Source organism: Schistocerca americana, chromosome 8 (genome assembly GCF_021461395.2).
Source record: "Schistocerca americana isolate TAMUIC-IGC-003095 chromosome 8, iqSchAmer2.1, whole genome shotgun sequence".
NCBI lineage: Eukaryota > Metazoa > Arthropoda > Insecta > Orthoptera > Acrididae > Schistocerca > Schistocerca americana.
In genome coordinates, this window is record NC_060126.1 from 290,305,295 (window position 1) to 290,325,579 (window position 20,285).

At 40.9% G+C, this 20,285-nt stretch overlaps 1 protein-coding gene across 1 annotated transcript in view; it reads left to right on the top strand.

Annotated features, from left to right (window-relative positions):
- Positions 1-20,285, top strand: part of LOC124545474 — a 437,325-nt gene that overhangs the window by 237,720 nt on the left and 179,320 nt on the right. Inside the window, exon 3 of the mRNA XM_047124406.1 lies at positions 16,812-17,003. Within this exon, the coding sequence (XP_046980362.1) occupies positions 16,812-17,003 (192 nt within the window). The remainder of the gene's footprint in view (positions 1-16,811; positions 17,004-20,285) is intronic.

Here is a 20,285-nt window from a genome sequence, read left to right on the forward strand (position 1 = left end):
AGCCAGAACCGTGCTACAGTGCCTTGAAGAGCATTATTGTGAACTCACTTTGATGTCCCCCTCTTCATGTCAAACATGATGTGCTATCCCCCACAATGGTGACCCCAATCGGTGATTATGATTGCAGTCCGTGTCTGGTCTGGCCTTTCTGAACTTCAATTGTTTCCTCTTCCACCTCTCATGTACATCTCCATGTTGCAACCCTTGGCCACAGCTTTGTCTTGATGTATTACAAGGTGCAAATGACACAGTTAATCCTTGAGGACTTCTGCCACTAATTTTTCACCATCCTTGGCGCATCCCATGCTTCAGAAGTCACCTATACTGATGGCTCAATGGTTGCAGAGTATCTGCAAAGCTACTCTTGTGATCGTTATTCTGGTAACAGACCTCTGATCAGTAATACACCATTGAGTTTTTGGTGCCTGAAATACGGAATGGCTCACTCTGAATTCACCAAACAAACTACAGGTGATAAAGGAGGCTACGAATCTGTGGAGGTCTTCCACGCAGACCTCTCGCAAGGTCTCTACCATTGTTTGCTGGGTCCGCATCGGCAGACTGGATTGACTCATGGTCATCTCCTCCATAGTTAGGACCCGTCCCAATGTCGCCGTGGTTCCCTTTTGGCAGTGGTCCACATTTGGTGTACTGTCCCAACCTAGCTATCTTAGTTTTACGTTTTAGTCGTGAAGCAGGCTATTACCACTCTCTTTAAGGAAGGGCCGCTTAAGCTTATCGGCCCATTTGCGGGGTTGACAGAGCGCTGCTGCCTTCTCTGCCTAAACCGAGCTGCAGCTGCCGTCTGGGATTGGTGGTCCAACCCGGTCCTCACCCTACCGGCTCGTGTACTCTTCTTCTCCCCTCTCGTGTGCCCTTTCACACTAGTTCATCTTTTGTCTCTCTGTAGTTCTCTAGCCCTGTTCAAATTGGTAGTGTTTCCCAGGCAGTCTCAGAGTAGAGTACCTTCGGTAAGTGGCGGGGGCTGGGGGGAATGTATGTACCCTCATTACACTCTACATTCAGGGGTTCCGGCTGCTCCCTAGATGGGGTAGCTTGCTTGCCTTTCTTCCTTTGTCTTTTTCTCTCTTTCCTCAGCTTTGCTGACATTGGTAGACCTCGAAGTTTTCTTCCCCTTGGTTTTGCGTGGTAGACTATCTCTGATCCGCACTCCATAGAACTGTCTGTTCGAGGTCAAAGGGACTGATGACGTAGTAGTTTGGTCCTTTTAATCAGCCAATCACTGTCAGACAATAGCTTCCACAGCAGTGAGTGTTACGTATGTTTCTGTTATACACTCCTGGAAATGGAAAAAAGAACACATTGACACCGGTGTGTCAGACCCACCATACTTGCTCCGGACACTGCGAGAGGGCTGTACAAGCAATGATCACACGCACGGCACAGCGGACACACCAGGAACCGCGGTGTTGGCCGTCGAATGGCGCTAGCTGCGCAGCATTTGTGCACCGCCGCCGTCAGTGTCAGCCAGTTTGCCGTGGCATACGGAGCTCCATCGCAGTCTTTAACACTGGTAGCATGCCGCGACAGCGTGGACGTGAACCGTATGTGCAGTTGACGGGCTTTGAGCGAGGGCGTATAGTGGGCATGCGGGAGGCCGGGTGGACGTACCGCCGAATTGCTCAACACGTGGGGCGTGAGGTCTCCACAGTACATCGATGTTGTCGCCAGTGGTCGGCGGAAGGTGCACGTGCCCGTCGACCTGGGACCGGACCGCAGCGACGCGCGGATGCACGCCAAGACCGTAGGATCCTACGCAGTGCCGTAGGGGACAGCACCGCCACTTCCCAGCAAATTAGGGACACTGTTGCTCCTGGGGTATCGGCGAGGACCATTCGCAACCGTCTCCATGAAGCTGGGCTACGGTCCCGCACACCGTTAGGCCGTCTTCCGCTCACGCCCCAACATCGTGCAGCCCGCCTCCAGTGGTGTCGCGACAGGCGTGAATGGAGGGACGAATGGAGACGTGTCGTCTTCAGCGATGAGAGTCGCTTCTGCCTTGGTGCCAATGATGGTCGTATGCGTGTTTGGCGCCGTGCAGGTGAGCGCCACAATCAGGACTGCATACGACCGAGGCACACAGGGCCAACACCCGGCATCATGGTGTGGGGAGCGATCTCCTACACTGGCCGTACACCACTGGTGATCGTCGAGGGGACACTGAATAGTGCACGGTACATCCAAACCGTCATCGAACCCATCGTTCTACCATTCCTAGACCGGCAAGGGAACTTGCTGTTCCAACAGGACAATGCACGTCCGCATGTATCCCGTGCCACCCAACGTGCTCTAGAAGGTGTAAGTCAACTACCCTGGCCAGCAAGATCTCCGGATCTGTCCCCCATTGAGCATGTTTGGGACTGGATGAAGCGTCGTCTCACGCGGTCTGCACGTCCAGCACGAACGCTGGTCCAACTGAGGCGCCAGGTGGAAATGGCATGGCAAGCCGTTCCACAGGACTACATCCAGCATCTCTACGATCGTCTCCATGGGAGAATAGCAGCCTGCATTGCTGCGAAAGGTTGATATACACTGTACTAGTGCCGACATTGTGCATGCTCTGTTGCCTGTGTCTATGTGCCTGTGGTTCTGTCAGTGTGATCATGTGATGTATCTGACCCCAGGAATGTGTCAATAAAGTTTCCCCTTCCTGGGACAATGAATTCACGGTGTTCTTATTTCAATTTCCAGGAGTGTAGTTGGTCAATACAGAAAGCTCTGACATGTTCTTATTTCCATTATAAAGGTCAAAGATGATTGACTAATCAGTCATACTGGATTACATCTTTCTGAAGTCCTACAAAAGTGTGTTGTTTTGATGAGACGACTTACTAAATGGGTGTGTCTCAAAATGTGTACTCCGTGATCGACTTGTTCTACAAAAATGTCAGAGAACGTGACAGAGATAGATAAGTTTTACCAAGTTACGTTTGGGACTATGAACAGACACCCAGGCCAGTTGCTGTACACAAAATTCGAAACTTAATTACTATTTTTATACTGCTGTAACGCATGTAAGACCAGTGAAGTATTTTCGAAGACAGATAATTGAGGTAACATAACAATGGATTCATTTATTTGCATGCGAAGATACTCCATTCCAGAAGAGCTATAAGTAAGTAAGTAAATATTACAGCATATATTGCATTTTTCCATTCCTCTAGACCTATAAATTTTAAACCCACTTTAGAGAGATGCTAGAGGCACGTACAGCACATCTACATGGCCCTTATTTGTACCTGCTAGTGGTTTATCAACATCCCATGAATATTAAAGTTTTGTGAAGATATTTAACTTTTTATGCAGGATGGAGCTCCGACGAAAGGCTTGCACCTGGTCTAGATTTTCTATTTCCGAAGTCGGACCCTGTAATTTCCATTCCACAGATTAATAATGTAGAATCTGATCATGTTCACATTCAAGTACATCATAGGTTATCATATTTTTTATAAATTTCTTAGGCTACAACTTTCAGTTCTAAGTACAGAAATATAGTTTGTGCAGTTTTCTGTAAAATATATCGGCAACATTGGGAAATCAAATGAAGTCGAGTTACAATTTATTGTCACATCTTGCACACGTTTAAGATTCTTCAGTTGTCCAGTCATCATTTAAAATAATGCACTGCATAGCATTGTGCTGCAAGGGGAGGGAGTGGAAACACACCTGCGAGAGGTCATGATGGCTGCTGGGAACCTCTGATGCCTGTGTGACACTAGTAAAACATTATTAAAGTCCAGTCGTTGATTCACTGTATTTACAATTCATTGCCCTGCCGCAACAATCTTATCTGATGCTTCACTTAACTGTGTGTTGGATTCTAGCTGACATCTGTTGAGGCAGCTCAGTGTCTGCACAGCCAGACAATGGTGTTGGTGATCTTGGTGCCACACACAGTGGGTTGCTGGATAGCAGGCGGCGGCCGTGCTCATTGTGAAATTTGAGTCTTGCATTGGCTGTTGGAGTGTTCTTGGTCCCACTCTGGATACTACTATGCCCCATCAGCGATTTACCTGGTGTCAGTAGTCGTGTGGTCAGTTGATATCCTCCCTAACGCCCTGCTGTTTTTGAGAACCTGGAGGCATCTGAGATTTGAACAGGAACGCTGACCCTTAAAATGCCCCATTGCTGGCTTCCGTGTTGAAGCTCAGAGCTGGCAGCACTCTGCTGTGGGGTGTTGTCAGAAGACAGTCAGTTTCTCCATCAGTAAACACTAGGTGGCAAGAAATGTGAAGTCCATCAAGTGAATACAATCATTTTGAGTACGACTTCAGCTACCTTGTTGAATAGTTCATAGACTGTGCTGGAGCATTTAGGACATAGATTCAGTACAGTGTCATGATCATGCAATCGAGTGTATTGCTCTGAATGCCATCAGTCCCAATGATCAACTGACAAGAGCTAGAAAAACTGGAGTGTTTAAAGAGAGCTAGTCCGAGGCTGTGACATCTGGCTTGGTTCATAACAACCGCATGTGCCGTCCTTTCCGTTACATTCACTTAACAGGCTGTTAACTGCTGTGACAGGCCCTCGCTGAGTGTTTTTGTATAATAGAGAGAGTTTCTTGCACCGTATTCCCTTGATTATCTGTCACAGTGTTCTTTCTGCTGCTGAATGTGATTTCACACTTGGGAGACGGTGTCGTGATACGTCGAAGGCCTGGCCCACTTGCTACATACTGGTACGGTTAATGCTTCAAATTCCGTCTCTGGCTTTACGTGAAAGGCCTGGTGTTTGTGGTAGTGTGAACAAGTTAAAAAAAAAAAAACTATAATTTTCCACCGCTTACTATTGTATGCCGTAAGTGCACATTCTAAATGTATTTAAGAGAAACTTCGATAGATAACTAATATTGTGTCGTGTGTGGTGTAGATTATAATTGATGGAGTCTATTACGACGCCCTTAATGTCCATTTGGGGCCGCTGGTGGTAACTGCCCAAGCGACCTCTTTCATTGCAAACAAAACAGGAATGACTCGAGATAGTACATCGGAAACACCATGCACAGGTAAAAGTTGCGGAAATCTCGAGATGAAATGAAGAGCGTGTCGCGATCTGTTGCACATGCGAATGTCAACAACGAATCTTAATCTCATCTTCAGTGAGCAATCATAATGACTGAAACAATAATTATCATTTCAGATCACACTGTTGAAACAGACTAAAATCGTTATATTAACACTATTTTTCTAACGTTTAACCACAAAGTAATAATTATTACAGACGTTCGCAGATACACTCGTGGATATCCGCATGACCATACGCTTTCATCCAGAGTAACTAATGCTGCCGGATGAAGTCTGAGATTAATTAAGGATCTTAGAATGGTACTCTGGAACTATCACAAGATCATTAATTAAAACTCTGGCACTCTGTTAACAAATTGAAAGCTCACAGAAAGTAAACAAGTAAAAAAAAAATGGTGATTTTTCTCGTATGTGGTTGGCTTTTAATGTAGTCTATTCATGCAGCATGGAGAAATGTAAAGAGAACTATATTCATAATTCGGCTATTTCCTTTTGATTACTAGTTAATGGTCAGCCTGATAATAAAACATTTTTATCCCTGTGGAATTGGAGATTAATTCCATATAGCTAGAAATCGTGTTTCTATTATTGTAATATCTAAATCATGCGTTCTTGTATGGCAATCTCTATATCAAGGAATAAATATATTCTCATAGATGTAAGAATGTTAAGTTACAGCTTTTGTGACTGGAAGCAACTCGATATTTCCATGGAAATACGATCACCTCACGGTCAGTGCAAAATTTTATTTTCATGTAATTTTATTGGCTTCTACAAGCGGCAGTCTTTGATATGTCGGAGGTTTGTCAGGTTCTTGCAGGTAACGTGCTATCACCGTGTTAATATTATCGTGATTAATTAGCGTTTTAACTAATGATTATTGACTGGGTAATCCGCATTTTCGTGAAGTTTTCCCACAGTTAATTTTCGTATGGAACATATTTAGTGCTACCCAGTAAGAGGAGTTCAGATCTCCGTCCTCTTTTGGATGATCACGGCAAATTCAGATCATGTAGAGGTAAAGCATGTTCAAAAAGGATAGAACGGGATGTCTGTAAATATTATTGCCGCGCAGGGAAGCGTGTTTGCGTAGAGCCGTAATTAAGCATGCTGAAAGGGTTGCGCAGGCAGCAATTGAGGAACAATGTGTGAAAAGCTGCAGATTATCATACACGTTGGAACAAGTTACGTCCGTCGTCTGGGTTCGGAGACCGTACTTGGATCGCTCCAGCGACAGAGATGGTTGAGAACACCACCCTTGCTCATGAAATTTCGCCAAATCTCACTACGGTGCATTATTCCCATAGCTTATAATGCCCCCTAGTTCTGTGTCCATTGGAAGACTCGAGACGTAGAAAGTTATGTGACAAGCTAGGTTGCAATTTTTTAGACGTGCGCCTTTGGTTCGAGAACTGTAGGATCTCCCTAAATGGGTAACGTGTGCACTACTTACCAGAGGCTGCGAACCAATTAAGTGTGGGGTGAACGCAATAGTGTACTAGTGATTCCCAGCACAGTGTCAAAATTTGGAGCGCTCCCAAAACGCAAATGGCTCTGAGCACTATGCGACTTAATTTCTGAGGTCATCAGTCGCCTATAACTTAGAACTACTTAAACCTAACTAACCTAAGGACATCACACACATCCATGCCCGAGGCAGGATTCGAACCTGTGACCGTAGCGGTCGCTCGGCTCCAGACTGTAGCGCCTAGAACCACTCCGGCCGGCCCCAAAACGCAGTGAAGCTCACGTAATACTGATTACAGACAGCAGGTTAACACCTGAAATCGATACCAGTGAGACTTTTGGGACAAAATAACAAAACGATAGGCTAATGAGAAATAGATGTGTTATACTTACCGCAGTAGATGAGAAACTCAAATCCACCAAACAGAAATTGAAGCTGCATGACAGACTGAGCAAGACTGAGTATGAAGGATGGGTGTAAATTAATTACTATTTCTTTCGAGCACCAAACTCATCTCCAGATGTACCAGAACCCTTTAGAGAAATCCTCAGCTCACTAATACGTGTGTCGTCCTAAAATACTTCTTCATTGAAGGAGACTTTTTTTTCATCCAACTATTCTCAGCGGATATTACAGTTTTGCAAGTGATATGCTTGACAATTCATCCTACAAAAAATAACAAATGCTTTACTTAAAACAAATATTTCGGGAGCTCACTTATGACGGAAATATATTAGATCGAATGGCGACAGACAGACATGACTTCTTTGAGGATGCTAATATTGAAACTTTTATCAGTGACAATGAGGCAGTCGTATCAGGTATTACTACCAAAGCTCAAAGGATGGCGAAAGTATATACGAAGATATACATTTTAGTAAGTTACAAGAAAGCAGTAGTGTTGCATTGTAAGTAATTGGAACATGTAGCTCGGGGAAGGAGCGTGTAGAGAAACTAAGCCATGATAGATGCAAAGCAAAATATAGGGCTATAAATACAGAGATGCTAAAGAAATGCCTTTCGCTGCCAAGAGAACAATGCGCGATGCTTTCAATAACTACTGTAGCAGAAACACTTAACAGACGCTCCTACAAAATATAAATAAATTCATGTTGTAAAGGTTGTCAGGAACACCAGATTTAGCGTCCAGACTCTGCCTAATGACAACGGAACTGAAATTGAGGTAGGTAAGCAAAAGCAGACGTGACTTACGATCCTCCTGCGCAAGTGAACATTTGAGAATGGAGCTAACATTTGAAAATGGAGCTAAGAGTAATGACACAGTACTCAAGCATGTGCAGGTCTAAATGATGCAGATATTAGTGTAAAAGGCGTTAAGAAACAGCTGAAACCTTTAAAATTGTATAAAATTCCTGGGCCTGATCGGATCCTTGTCGGTTTATAATATACAGTATGTCCCACGTAAAACCGTTTCGTTTCACCTGACACTCACGAAACAGTGAACGAACGAAAAAGGATAGTCGTGAAGTTAATTTCTCTATTAATATTCAGTTTAAGGGGAGTTATATATGAAAATAAAACTTTTTTCGCATATTCGGATGTTTGTCTCATTATAAAATTGCAATTTTCGGAATAATACACTTACAAACTCACATGGCAAGGTTGCGGGGGGCGTCAGTGATGCTATTATTGCTTTTAATGACGGCAACATTTAGTGAAGCAGGGGATACATAGTTCAAGTGAACAACAGGACAGCAATGCTAGTTGAAACTAAGAAATCGACTACGCTGAACTTGTATCCCGTACTGCACTTAAGCAAAACAGTTCGAAAGACTTTCGAGATGCAACTGACATACATGTAACGTGATGTATTCTTTGCTAGTAATTTCATTCATTTCTTTCCATTGTATTTTGCGGAGAAATACTAAGATACAAACACGCGATATCGTTAACGTGAAAATACTACTGGCCCTTACATATGTGAAATGAAGTTTATCTCTCTCGCATTCCTTTGTTTCTCAACATTCTCCTCAGCTCTTTTATCTTTGTAATACATGATCTCTGGCGACTTGTGACGTCATTGTTCAAAGCCGACGGGTTGTATCCCCTGCTACACTAGACCCGCAACATTGGTAGGGTGAAAGTGCTACAGCACATGGGGATTAATACTGAAGCAAACTGCATCAGAGAGCTTGAACGGATGGACAAGGTTCGCGTTGATAAAGCAGAGTATGCAGCGCAGTTGACCACTAAGGAGTCCAGAAAGAAGATCAAGAGGATGATATACAGTATGGTGCAGGGTGCTTCTGAGTGACTAAAAATAAAAAAAATTAAGAATATATTAAGTGAGCCTTCTGGAACTTTAGAAGCCGTTCCTGAAAGTTTACATTTTCTGTTGCATTTTCCCCTAAATCTCAGAAACCACTTCGAGTAGAGTATTCAAATTTTCTGGGACTAATACATATCCTGAGCCTATTGAACTAAAAGAAGAACATAATATTACGTATTATTAAAATTATTTAGGATAACGTACAAAAAAGTACACAAAATTTTAATCATGTAATTAAAAAATTGTATTTCCGAGAGCAGTGGCTTAAATGCAATTATTGTAGTTCACTACACTCAGAACATACAGTCTAATGTCCTGTAAAAGTTTCATGTCAATGGCTACAGTGATTCCTGAAATACAGGGAAGCCAAGTCACTAAATTTAACATTGTCGGGATAGGGCGTTCCAACTCCCCTCAAGATCGTCTATTGTGCAGGGATTGTAAGCGTACACTTGCAGCGTGTCCCATAAATAAAAATCACACGATCACCAGAGGCCTCTACTGACAAGTGTGTCTTCAGTAAACACGTTGGTGTCGTAGGCAGTTCTTTGGTTGGATGTGAGAGCGGTTGCTCTATCTTGTTGGAATACTGCAACAGCTTTTCTGCGTTTATTAACTGTGCATTGAAAGAGTCAAAGATCTCCAGATATCTGGCACTATTTAAGGTGCAATCGAAAAATATGGAATCAATAATGCGCATGCCGGACAATGCACAGCAAACCCCTGTCTTCGCTGACTGAAGAAATTCTTCATGCAGATTATGTTGGTTGGACAGCAACCAGTATCTGCAACTGTGAGGATTTACATAACCTGACAAATGAAACCAGGCATTCTCATCTTAATCGAGTAAAGCAAGGGTTCTAAATAACCGTTAGCGATTGATTTTAACAGCCAGTTGCGTTAGTTGAATGAGCGTCCACAGGTGATCTGTACGAATAATAAGGAAACATTATTTTATAAATAATCCTTAACTCTGGTCTAAGGAATAACAGGATGATGAAAAGAGATGAGCAATATTACTCTTCGCATTCAACTTACGTAATATATTTTTGTTAATTTTACCAACAAAATCGGCGTCATATCTATTTCAATCTGCTGTGAACCGTATTATTTTGAATTTTCGACCATGAGTTTCACGGGATATTGGGGCACTATGAAGTAGGTGGAGCAGAGACCTGAATGTTGCCTTTTTGAACTGCAATGGATGGTTAGATGTTTTGTGTACATCATCAGAAGTGGTTGGCTTCCTAAGAATATCGTAACTAACCGAACAACCATCAGTTTTGACAGATAGACCCACTCCTTACCGACTTGAGGGTTCGTGTTGTAATGCCCATGTGAATTCTGTCTGTAATTTCAAGGGGACTCATTGTCGGTTGTCTGTTCCTCTGCACATTGTGAACGGATCCTACAGCCCTCCATTTCTTGTACAGATCTTACTGGTCGTGGAGAGTTTCCTGCCGGATTACTTCCCTTGAAACGTTCTGTACATTCCTGGATGGAGCCTGTCTTTATGTAACACTCCACGATATCAATCCGCAGCTCTGATGCAAACTGCCTCATTTGTACGAGGGCTGTTTAAAAAGTAAGGTGACTTTTCAAATTGCGTGGGCAACGGACATTCGATTATAGAATTTTTTTGTTGTGTTAGTAGTAGTAGTAGTAGTAGTAGTAGTAGTGCATAGCATGGGGGTAACTATTTATAGAAAAGGAAAAAAGAAGGAAAAAACATAGTGTGAAGGTGTTATGTGGAATGTTGGATGTTTTATAATCATTATTAACATTTATTTGTATCACATTTCTTTACCAAGCTCCTACTAGTGTTCTATCTAAGTAATCCTTCATTGTTGGTACACATGTTCCGAACACAAGTTCACAGTTTCAAGTGCACAGCGTACTTCGTTTGTTTTTGACAGATAGAAACGCTAGACGTGTTTTAGTGTGCTCGGCAATTTTCGATTATTTTAAAAAAAATGGAACAAAGAATGTGTCTTGAAATTTTTCGGATGTTTTGGGCATGAGATGTGTGTCAGCGAAGTTTGTTCCAAAACTTCTCAATTTTGGTCAGAAGAACCGTCCGTCGCATGAGTATCGCTCAGGAGCTCTAGAATGACGTCAGTGGTGATCCTAATTTGCTCAAAAGGGTCATAACTGGTGACGAATCATGGGTTTACGGTTAAGACGTCGGATCCAAAGCCCAATCGTCCCAGTGGAAGAATCTCAGAGCGCCAAGACCGAAAAAAGCACGCAAAATTTGATCAAATGTCAAAGTTTTGCTCACTGTTTTCCCCAATTACTGTGGCGTAGTGCATCATGAATTTTTGCCTCAAGGTCCACGGTTAATAAGGAGTATTATTTTGACATTATGCGCCGTTTGTGAGAAGCAATATGCAAAAAAAGTCCGGAATTGTGATAAACAATGGCTTTTGCGTCACGACAATGCACCTGCTCATTAATCGTTGCGTGTGAGATATTTTTTGACCAAAAACAATACGGCCATCATGCCTCCGCCACAATATTCACCGTATTTGGCCCCCTGCGGCTTTCTTCTATTCCCAAAACTGAAGAGACCTATCAAAGGACAAAGATTTTCAACGATTGAGGAAATAAAAACAGCATCTCTGAAAGTCCCCAAGACTGCACCAAAAAGTACTTCTGAGAAATGCTTTGAGGATTGGAAGAAGTGTTGGGACAAATGTATTTTATCTGAGGGGAATTACTTTGAAGGGGTCAACATGAATATTGATGAGTAACTAAATATTTTTTCATAAAAATATACGAGATGTTTTCAAAAAGTAAGGTAACTTTATCCTGCCTCGGGCATGGATGTGTGTGATGTCCTTACGTTAGTTAGGTTTAAGCATTTCTAAGTTCTAGGGGACTGATGACCTCAGCAGTTAGGTACCAAGCGATAACACTTCAGTCACAAAATATTAAAATAGAAAACATAGAAGGCAAGCCACTATGGGCTGCTCGTAGCCGGCCGCTGTGGCCGAGCAGTTCTAGGCGTTTCAGTCCAGAACCGCGCAACTGCTACGGTCACAGGTTTGAATCCTGCTTCGGGCATGGGTGTGCATGATGTCCTTAGGTTAGTTAGGTGTAAGTAGTTCTAAGTTCTCTTGGACTGCTAACCTCAGATGTTAAGTCCCATAGTGCTCAGAGCCATTTGAGTCATTGGATTGCTCGCACATGGCGAGCTGCGGTAGCATTAGACTCTTAGTAGTGGCCGAAATGTAGGTCAAAAGACTTCATTTTGCGACCGAGGGCTGTTATTGCTTTAATTTTACTTGGTAGCGGTCGCTGACAACGCAGCCAGGTTTAAAACTCACAATTAACTACCAGACAAACACACAGCTGCACTCAACTTTCCGATAAAATGCTGTGTAACCAACTTTGGAGACAGTGTTGCCACTTCACAAGCTGTTTGACTACGGATGATTAACCAGCACATGAGGAGTACCGGTTTTTTGTGAGACACCCTGTAGAATATGTTGGCATCCCTGTTGGTTTATCTACAGAATTCACAGCAGTTTATGTCCCATTTAATTGTAATGTGCTGTAGATCAGTTAAACAGAATATTTACACGGGTCACGCCTGCCAACAGAAAGAGTGGCAGAAGTGACCTACAAAAGTTCTGTCCAATATTTTATCATCACCAATTATTTGCAGAATGTCGTAACACATTATTATCAGCAGTACCGTCATTAGAAGTATAAAACGAAACCTGCGGCTGGATTTTAGTATTTCGTGATAGAGAAGGTGCAGCTTGTTATTTTGGATAATATGCCCTGGACAGATAGAGAAATAACATCTGGCGTGCTGCGGAGAAGTGTGTTGGGAACCTTGATGTAAGTAGTGTGTTAAAGACCAGGCAGACAATAGTACAAGTAGACTCGAAAACGATACAGTTATCTGTAATGGGGTACTATCTGGACAAGCTGAACAATCATTAAGACAGATCTCGATAACGTTTCAAATTGATACAGATACGGGAAACTGCCTTCAAATGTTAAGAAATGCAAAATTGTGCACACAGTTCGTATGATGATGAAATGGGATGATCAGGCTCAATCGTAACGGAAGCAGGCGGCAGACGTGAGGACATTGGCATGATTCTGGGAAAATGCTGTCAATCTACAGTGTAGACTGCTTATAAAATACTTTTTAAGTTCTTTGAATATTCTGAAGTGTGTATACCAGATAGTTCTAAACGGGGTGATATTTAACGTACACAAAAAAAGAGCAGTACAAATACTGTTATCACACTAAAACCTGTACTCCAGACACACAATTGGCAAGTGTGTAGGGTGGTCAGAAGCAATCGGAAAAGCTTATAAGGGCATTGCAGAGTAGATTGCGTTGAGAAATAATTGTTAACAAAAAATTCTATACTGTCGTTTGTTTCCGAGTTGATTAGCATTGAAGGTAGCCAATGAGGCTGTTGCCTGCGCAACGTGAAAAACTGCCGCTTTATGAATGACGTTCAGATTAATTAGTTCTGTTGTACTTACTATGGTTTTGCAATAAATTCCGCAGACCGTATCCACAAATGCCGATAAATGCATCTACAAAATACATCGTGAAACCACATATAATTCAGCAGATTTGACGTCATAAACATCGATATGTGTGGGAAAAAAATATATCCATATATGCCGCTGACTGTACCTACATAAATGTCTTTTTACGAGTTCAAGAGATCTGACTTCATAGATGCTGAGATGTGTGAAAAAATGCCGCATCATGCATGAAGTTATAATACATTTGTTATTTAATACTCAAACACTCCTACTGTCGAGTCAACATAAACTGGAACTGCTAATACTAACAGAAGTAATACACACTGCCAGAATGAAATGTTGTTATGCACTTTTAATAAATTTGTCATACACAAAATACCTTATCTTGACTGTTGTGATCAATTGCTGTCAAAACCGAAATCTAACAGACACTTTTACTTAAGCTGGTCGAACAGTCCCTCTTAACGTATTCCTCTATAGAGTACAAGGAATTGCATATAAAAAAATCTTTCAAACTATATTCAAACCACGCTTTATCTGGAACCAAATTTTTTATGGTTGCTGGCAATTTACTGAAAATGTTTCTGAATATTTGACCCCTTTTTGGACCAGAGTAAGTGATTTTAGGTCTTTGTGTCTGCCTGCTTAGCTGAGTGGTAATGGTTGTTGCCTCCCATGCAGCGAACACGGGTTCCATTCCCAGCCGGGTTGGAGATTTTCTCCGCTCGTGGTCTGGGTGTTGTGTTGTCCTCATCATCATTTCATCCTCATCACCAGCGCGCAAGTCACCCAATGTGGCATCGACTGAAATAAGACTTGCACTCGGCGGCAGAACTTTCCCGGATTGGGCCTCCCGGCCAACAATGCCACGTGATCATTCCATTTGGGTCTTTGTGTAGATTGTTCTTATACTGTGTATTGAGCAGTGGGTAGGAAATAGAGATATATTCCCTGCAACAAATTTCATTAAGGAATAAATATACTGAGAAGCAGTGGTTAGAATACAAAGTTACTTGAATACGTTTGTACATGATGTTCTTGAATTAACACCACAAATGATTCTTATTACAAACTTTTGCCCTGTTTTATGAGTTACCCCAGAATGTGATCCCGTATGACATAATAGAATGAAAGTAAGCAAGTTTTTTTTTTATATTTGTCTCCTACTTCTGACATCATTCTCACTTGAAAAATAGACTTGTTTAGGTGCTTGAGCAATTCTGTGGTATGCCTTCCCAACTGAATTTATTATCGAATTGTAATCCCAGAAAATTAATAACACTGTCAACTTCTTAGATCTGCATGCCCTCATACTTTATACACATGCTGGAAGGAAATCTCATACAGGTTCTGAACTGCATTCAGTGGGGCTTTTCAAACTTTAATGACAGTGAATGAGCTTTAAATTAATTAATGCCAGTGAAAATTTGATTAGCAGCTATTTCTAAATCTGTACCTGACTTGCTACTTATTGGAGTGTGTGTATCATCTGCAAACAAGACAAACTTAGCATCTGGCAACGTAACATATGAGATGTCATCAATGGAACCTTGAGGGACACCACATGTAAGTATATCTCAATCAGACGAAGACTGACTGCTTGCTGCACAGGTATTTCACAATGACACGCTTTGTTGCCTGGTAGTTAGATAAGACTCAGATCATTTTTAAACACTGCCAGTGACACCATAATATTGTAATTTACTTAAGAGAATGCCGTGGTTCAGACAGTCAAAGGGTTTTGACAGGTCACCGAAAATGCCAGTAGCCTCTAATTTATTATCTAATGAATTACAAACATTCTCGCTGTAAGTGAGCCATAGCGACATTTGCAAAATCGTGTTGTAGGTACGTGCGAAGAAGTGTTGCCCAGCTTACAGGTACTGTCTAGAATATTACACAACACAAACAGTTAATTTCTTTTTGTTTTAGTTTTTAATGGAAAATCGGCAAAATGAGTACCTGTGCAGTACTGGGTTTGTCAGCTTGTAATATAATAAAAGCAGTAACAGCTAAAAGCAACAAGGCATTTAAAAATTTTTTCAGTAGAGTTTCACAAAAATAATGTTGCCTTTCCTGAAGGGATTCACGTTTAAGTTCCTGAAGTATCTCCGTACGTGTGATAAATCTAACAGTATGCCTCTGAATTGCTTACACGTTCTTTTAATCTGACTTACTGTTCGAGAGTGTGGTAACCACAGTAATTCAAGAATGAGCTGCATTGGTGTTGAAAATACAGTCTCCTTTACAGATCAACATTATCAAAAAATTTTCAAATAAAGTGAAGTTGCCCATTCACCTTCACAATAACCGTCCTTCCATGCTCGTTCCATTTCGTATCAGTTTGCATCGTGACACATAGGTATTTAATTGATGTGAATTTGTCAAGCAGCATACAACTAATGCTGTATTCGAGCATTATGGGATTGATTTTCCTACTCACCCGTATTAACTTATATTTTTCTACATTTGGATCAAGCTGCCATTCATCAGACCAAGTAAGAATTTGGTTTTCCGTATTGTATTCTCCTGCAGTCTTTCAACAATGACACACTTTCTCAAACACAACAGGGTAAACCCAGAGAGAGCGAAATATGTAACTTTGTGCTGTGCTGTCCATATATACACCTCCATTGTTGTTGCGTCTGTGGTATGTTAAGTATGCAATCCACCCACTTCGGCAAGATCCATGGTGGAAACTGTCACAGGATAATAATAGGTCCTTGGCATCTTAATCAGAAAAACCCCCCAAAAACATCCAGTAAAAATAATATGTTCTGATCATCACACAGACCTCTGTTTAAGAAGTTATGAATTTCGACTGCAGCTTCACAGTATGTTTATTCCATCTTGACATTTGTTGTGAATAACCTGCTGCGGTTCAAAAGGAACAATGATTCATAATTACAATATTGTAAGAAAAAATTGTGTATATTATTCTACATTAAGATGGCTTTAGCACGTTTACATGGGAATGGTGAAATATGAACGTAAGGTGCTTTGTTCCATATCATTATGATAAATAATATAAATGATCATGGAAGATAAAAGTGCTACGCAAAGCATGGCATAAAATCATTTGAATTGATTAAAATGTTTTAAACTTGTTCTTTTTGAATTTTTGCATCTGTTACGTTTGGATATGTGTTTTCTATCCATGAAGGCCGTGAAATCTCGCGAATAAAAATTATAATTCATGAACTTCATCTCTCTTGCTTTCCCAGAAGCATAAAGCAACACACTGCGCATTATGTATATGAACAAGTCCTTATTTGTGAATCAAATAAAGAATTCTTTAAAAATGTTATTTGCTTAGCATTAAATAATTATTATTTGCTCTCAAATTTGACTTAAATGTGAATTAAATGTTCGTATACTTTCATACTTCAAGGAAGTGTGTGTCCAAAACCCTAAAATTAAAAAAAAAAAGGGGGGGTGTCAGGTAGTTTCATTCTGAGAAATTGTATTAACAAATTTGTTTCAGGGCGTAATGCAAAGCGTATAGTGCTTCCACTGGAGTTGGAGCTGACATACCATGAACGGCAGAGCATTACACAGAAGATAAATGAATTAGGTGGAGAAGTTATTAGTGAAGAACATATGTGCTCAGCAACTCACATTGTTGGCTCTGGTCTGTACAGTTATTCACCTACATTACTTGAAGCACTTGTAAGAGGTAAGCTACTTAGCACATACATAACCTAATAGAATATCTATCTTAACAAATCAAACCAAAGTAGTTAAACTTTTGAATTGGCTACAAGACATAGAAGTTTATTATGCAATATTCTGTGGTTCCAGCATGACTGTTTTTTTGTAACTTTGTTTGTTACAAAGAAATGAGCAACAGTGTGTCTGTGTTAAAACAGTACCCCCTTTTTTAAAAATCTGCTTCTTCCTCTCAATACCTATTCAAAAACATACCACTTATTCATGCAAATGCAACATTCAATTTGATAAGAAACAGCAATGAGGATATTTAATACCATTTGTAGTACTGTAATCCATATATGGGTACAGAAAGGGATAGGACATTCAAAAGTGCTGAAAATGGTGGCCATGGACAGTAATGTGCTTGTCCACATTTTGTGTGGAAGATTTCATCGCTGTTTCCATTGTTGCATGCTGAAGTGAGTTGCAAATAAGCAAAAAACTTGTTCCTCATTCTCTGAAGGTTTTGAAATATCGTGATAGCGAACATCTTCCATGAATCCCTAAAGAAAAAGTTCTGAGGGATCATGTCAGGAGACAGAGAAGGCCAGTCCATTGTTCCTTCAACGAACAATGCATCTGGCTGGTTGCATTTGGTTCAGAAAGCAACATGTATGAACAACATATCTGAAAAAGTTGGCAAATGCACTGTTACTTAGGTTACCATTGATGAATTAAGGGCCAATATTTGTAATACCATTCATTCTATGCCAGACATCTCTACACTGACTCTGATGTTCCACATATCCGTCATCAGGGTTATTCACTGGACCAGTAACACGAATTCTTTGTATTTAAGTGTCCTTCGTTTGAGAAGGAAAATTCGTTGGTAAAAAGAACAGTGGGGAAGTAGTTCCTGTCGGTAAGGACTTGCTCCTATGCCCACTGACAAGTAGAACACAAAATTTTCGAAATAATTCCCATGCAAATCCTTGTGTAAGTTGACATGATTAGGTGCAACTCGTGATGTGTTGACTTATCGGTTCATGGTAACAGAAGTAAGAACAGTACCTATGGCAGTATCATCTGTGCAAGTTTTACAATGATTGCATTGCCTTGGGTTGAAACTTCGCATTGCTTGAAGCATTGCAAAAGTCAAGAAAACATTCATTGGAAATGTGGGTTCTCGTCAGGATATTGCTGTCTGCGAATTCCTTTGGGTGTGTAGCATTACCCCTACCTTTAATTGCAATACAAGAAACGTTATGATGCAGTTTTATGTGAGGACTGTCTTTGCTAAACACGAGGTATCATTTTAAAGCATTACACTACTGTACTATGTGTATCTGTATTGTAAAAAAGAAGAAATTATCGCAGTTGAAACTTGTTGGCATATTAAAACTGTGTTGTTCCGGGGCTCAAACTTGGGACCTTTGCATTTCCTGGGCAAGTGCTGTACCGACTGAACTACTTGAGCATGACTCACAACTTGTTCTCACAGCTTTACTTCTGCAAGTTCCTCTTATCCTACCTTCCAGACTAGTAGCTTATTTTGTAGAGTATGTGCCTGCAAAAGGCAAAGGTCCATAGTTTGAGTCATAGTCCAGCACAGAGTTCTAATCTGTCATGAACTTTCATATCAGCACATGCTCCACTGCAATGAGAAAATTGGTTCCAAGTTCCTAGATGAGAGCTGTGGTCTGGCACACAGTTCTACTCTACCAGGAATTTTCATATTGGTGCATACTCTGCTGCAGTGTGAAAATTAATTATGGAATATTGCAACTTGTGTTGTGCTGACTTAGATTCTCCATAGATAAATTGCATTTCTACCATCTATCATTGATGTAAATTACACTCACAAGAACCTTTGAATGAATATGGTTGGCTGAGTGACATGTTTGCACCTGTTTAATGTCAAGTCCTGGACGTGGATTAGTCATGTTACCTAGGGTACGTGCACAGTGTGCGAATATGAGAGATGAAAAGTCAAATTTGTGTTAAATTTTTAAAAATGCCATGTTTACATGATTGGTACACTGTGATACGTTTTTGAACAGGTCTTGAGGAAAGGAAGTGGATTACGAACTAAAAATTTTAGGGTGCTATTTAGAAAAGATGTGCTGCTGTTCACATCTTCGAAATGAACAAAGTTACAAAGGCAATTATGCTGGTTATTGTCCTCTTGATAGTTAAACATCATTTGGTTGGGACCATCCAGATTTACGTTCTTGTAGAGAGGGAATGAGATGGCTAAAAGAAGTTTATTCTATTTGTTGTACAGCTGGTATTAGATGTACTTCTGTATGTCACAGCAATAATACTGAATGGGTTTCTTATGTAGGTGAACAGCCATTATTGCAGAAATCTTACGATGAATTCCTTGAGTGTGAGGTCGCAAGTTCAATCTTTAGTAAGGCTCATTTGAAAGTATTTTAAATAATGACTCGCCATGAGCATCAGGTGGGCGACAGAAAACTAGGGTCCATGTGATGCAAAGATCAGTTTTCTATGGGTTGTATGTATTACACTTCACAAAATGGATATAGTCAACATTCAAGAAATGTTCAAAATGAATCTTTAACTTGCACCATGAACGCAGAGTGAAAACTGGCTCACCACATTGATCACAAAGGTTTCCGCTGTCAAGATTGAAGGTGGACTACTTGGGAGTTACAAACTGTGCAGGATGTTCAGATGGGTATACACACTTAAACAGTGCATATAGAATCATATTGGTGCATTGGGGCTGATAAGAACTGATGGAATGTGATGGTATGCAACCGAATACAAGATGGTCTGTCATGGAATGCGGTTCCAGGTGGTATGAATTGCAGTGCCACACACTTTTCAGGAGAGCACTTTGCTCTAAAGGAGTATGATTTTTACGTCCAAGCCAAGAATCGATCAAAAGAAAGTTATTTTGACCAGCTAATGGCCAAAAGCAGTGCTTATACCACAATTGTAATTCTCCTATGCCCATTTTCCCACTAATTTTTGTTGTGACGTAAATATTCTCTACTGCCTTTGCAAGAACATGCACACAAGGAAGAATCGTAGGGGGCAAAGCACCTCCAGCTTCTCGCAATACAGTAAATAACTTTCCAGTCAATTTACCATTCAGATTAATAGTCGGTATCACTTTGCATGAATGTGCTACGGCATTGAAGTTAGTTGATCTTGATAAAACTCTCGTGGTACCTCTTAACTTAGAGGTTTCCCTTCTTATACATTTCCTCTTCAAATCCTGATTGGTTGGAACTGAAAACAAAGTCCTTACTGAATGATGGGAGTAGGTTTGTGTATC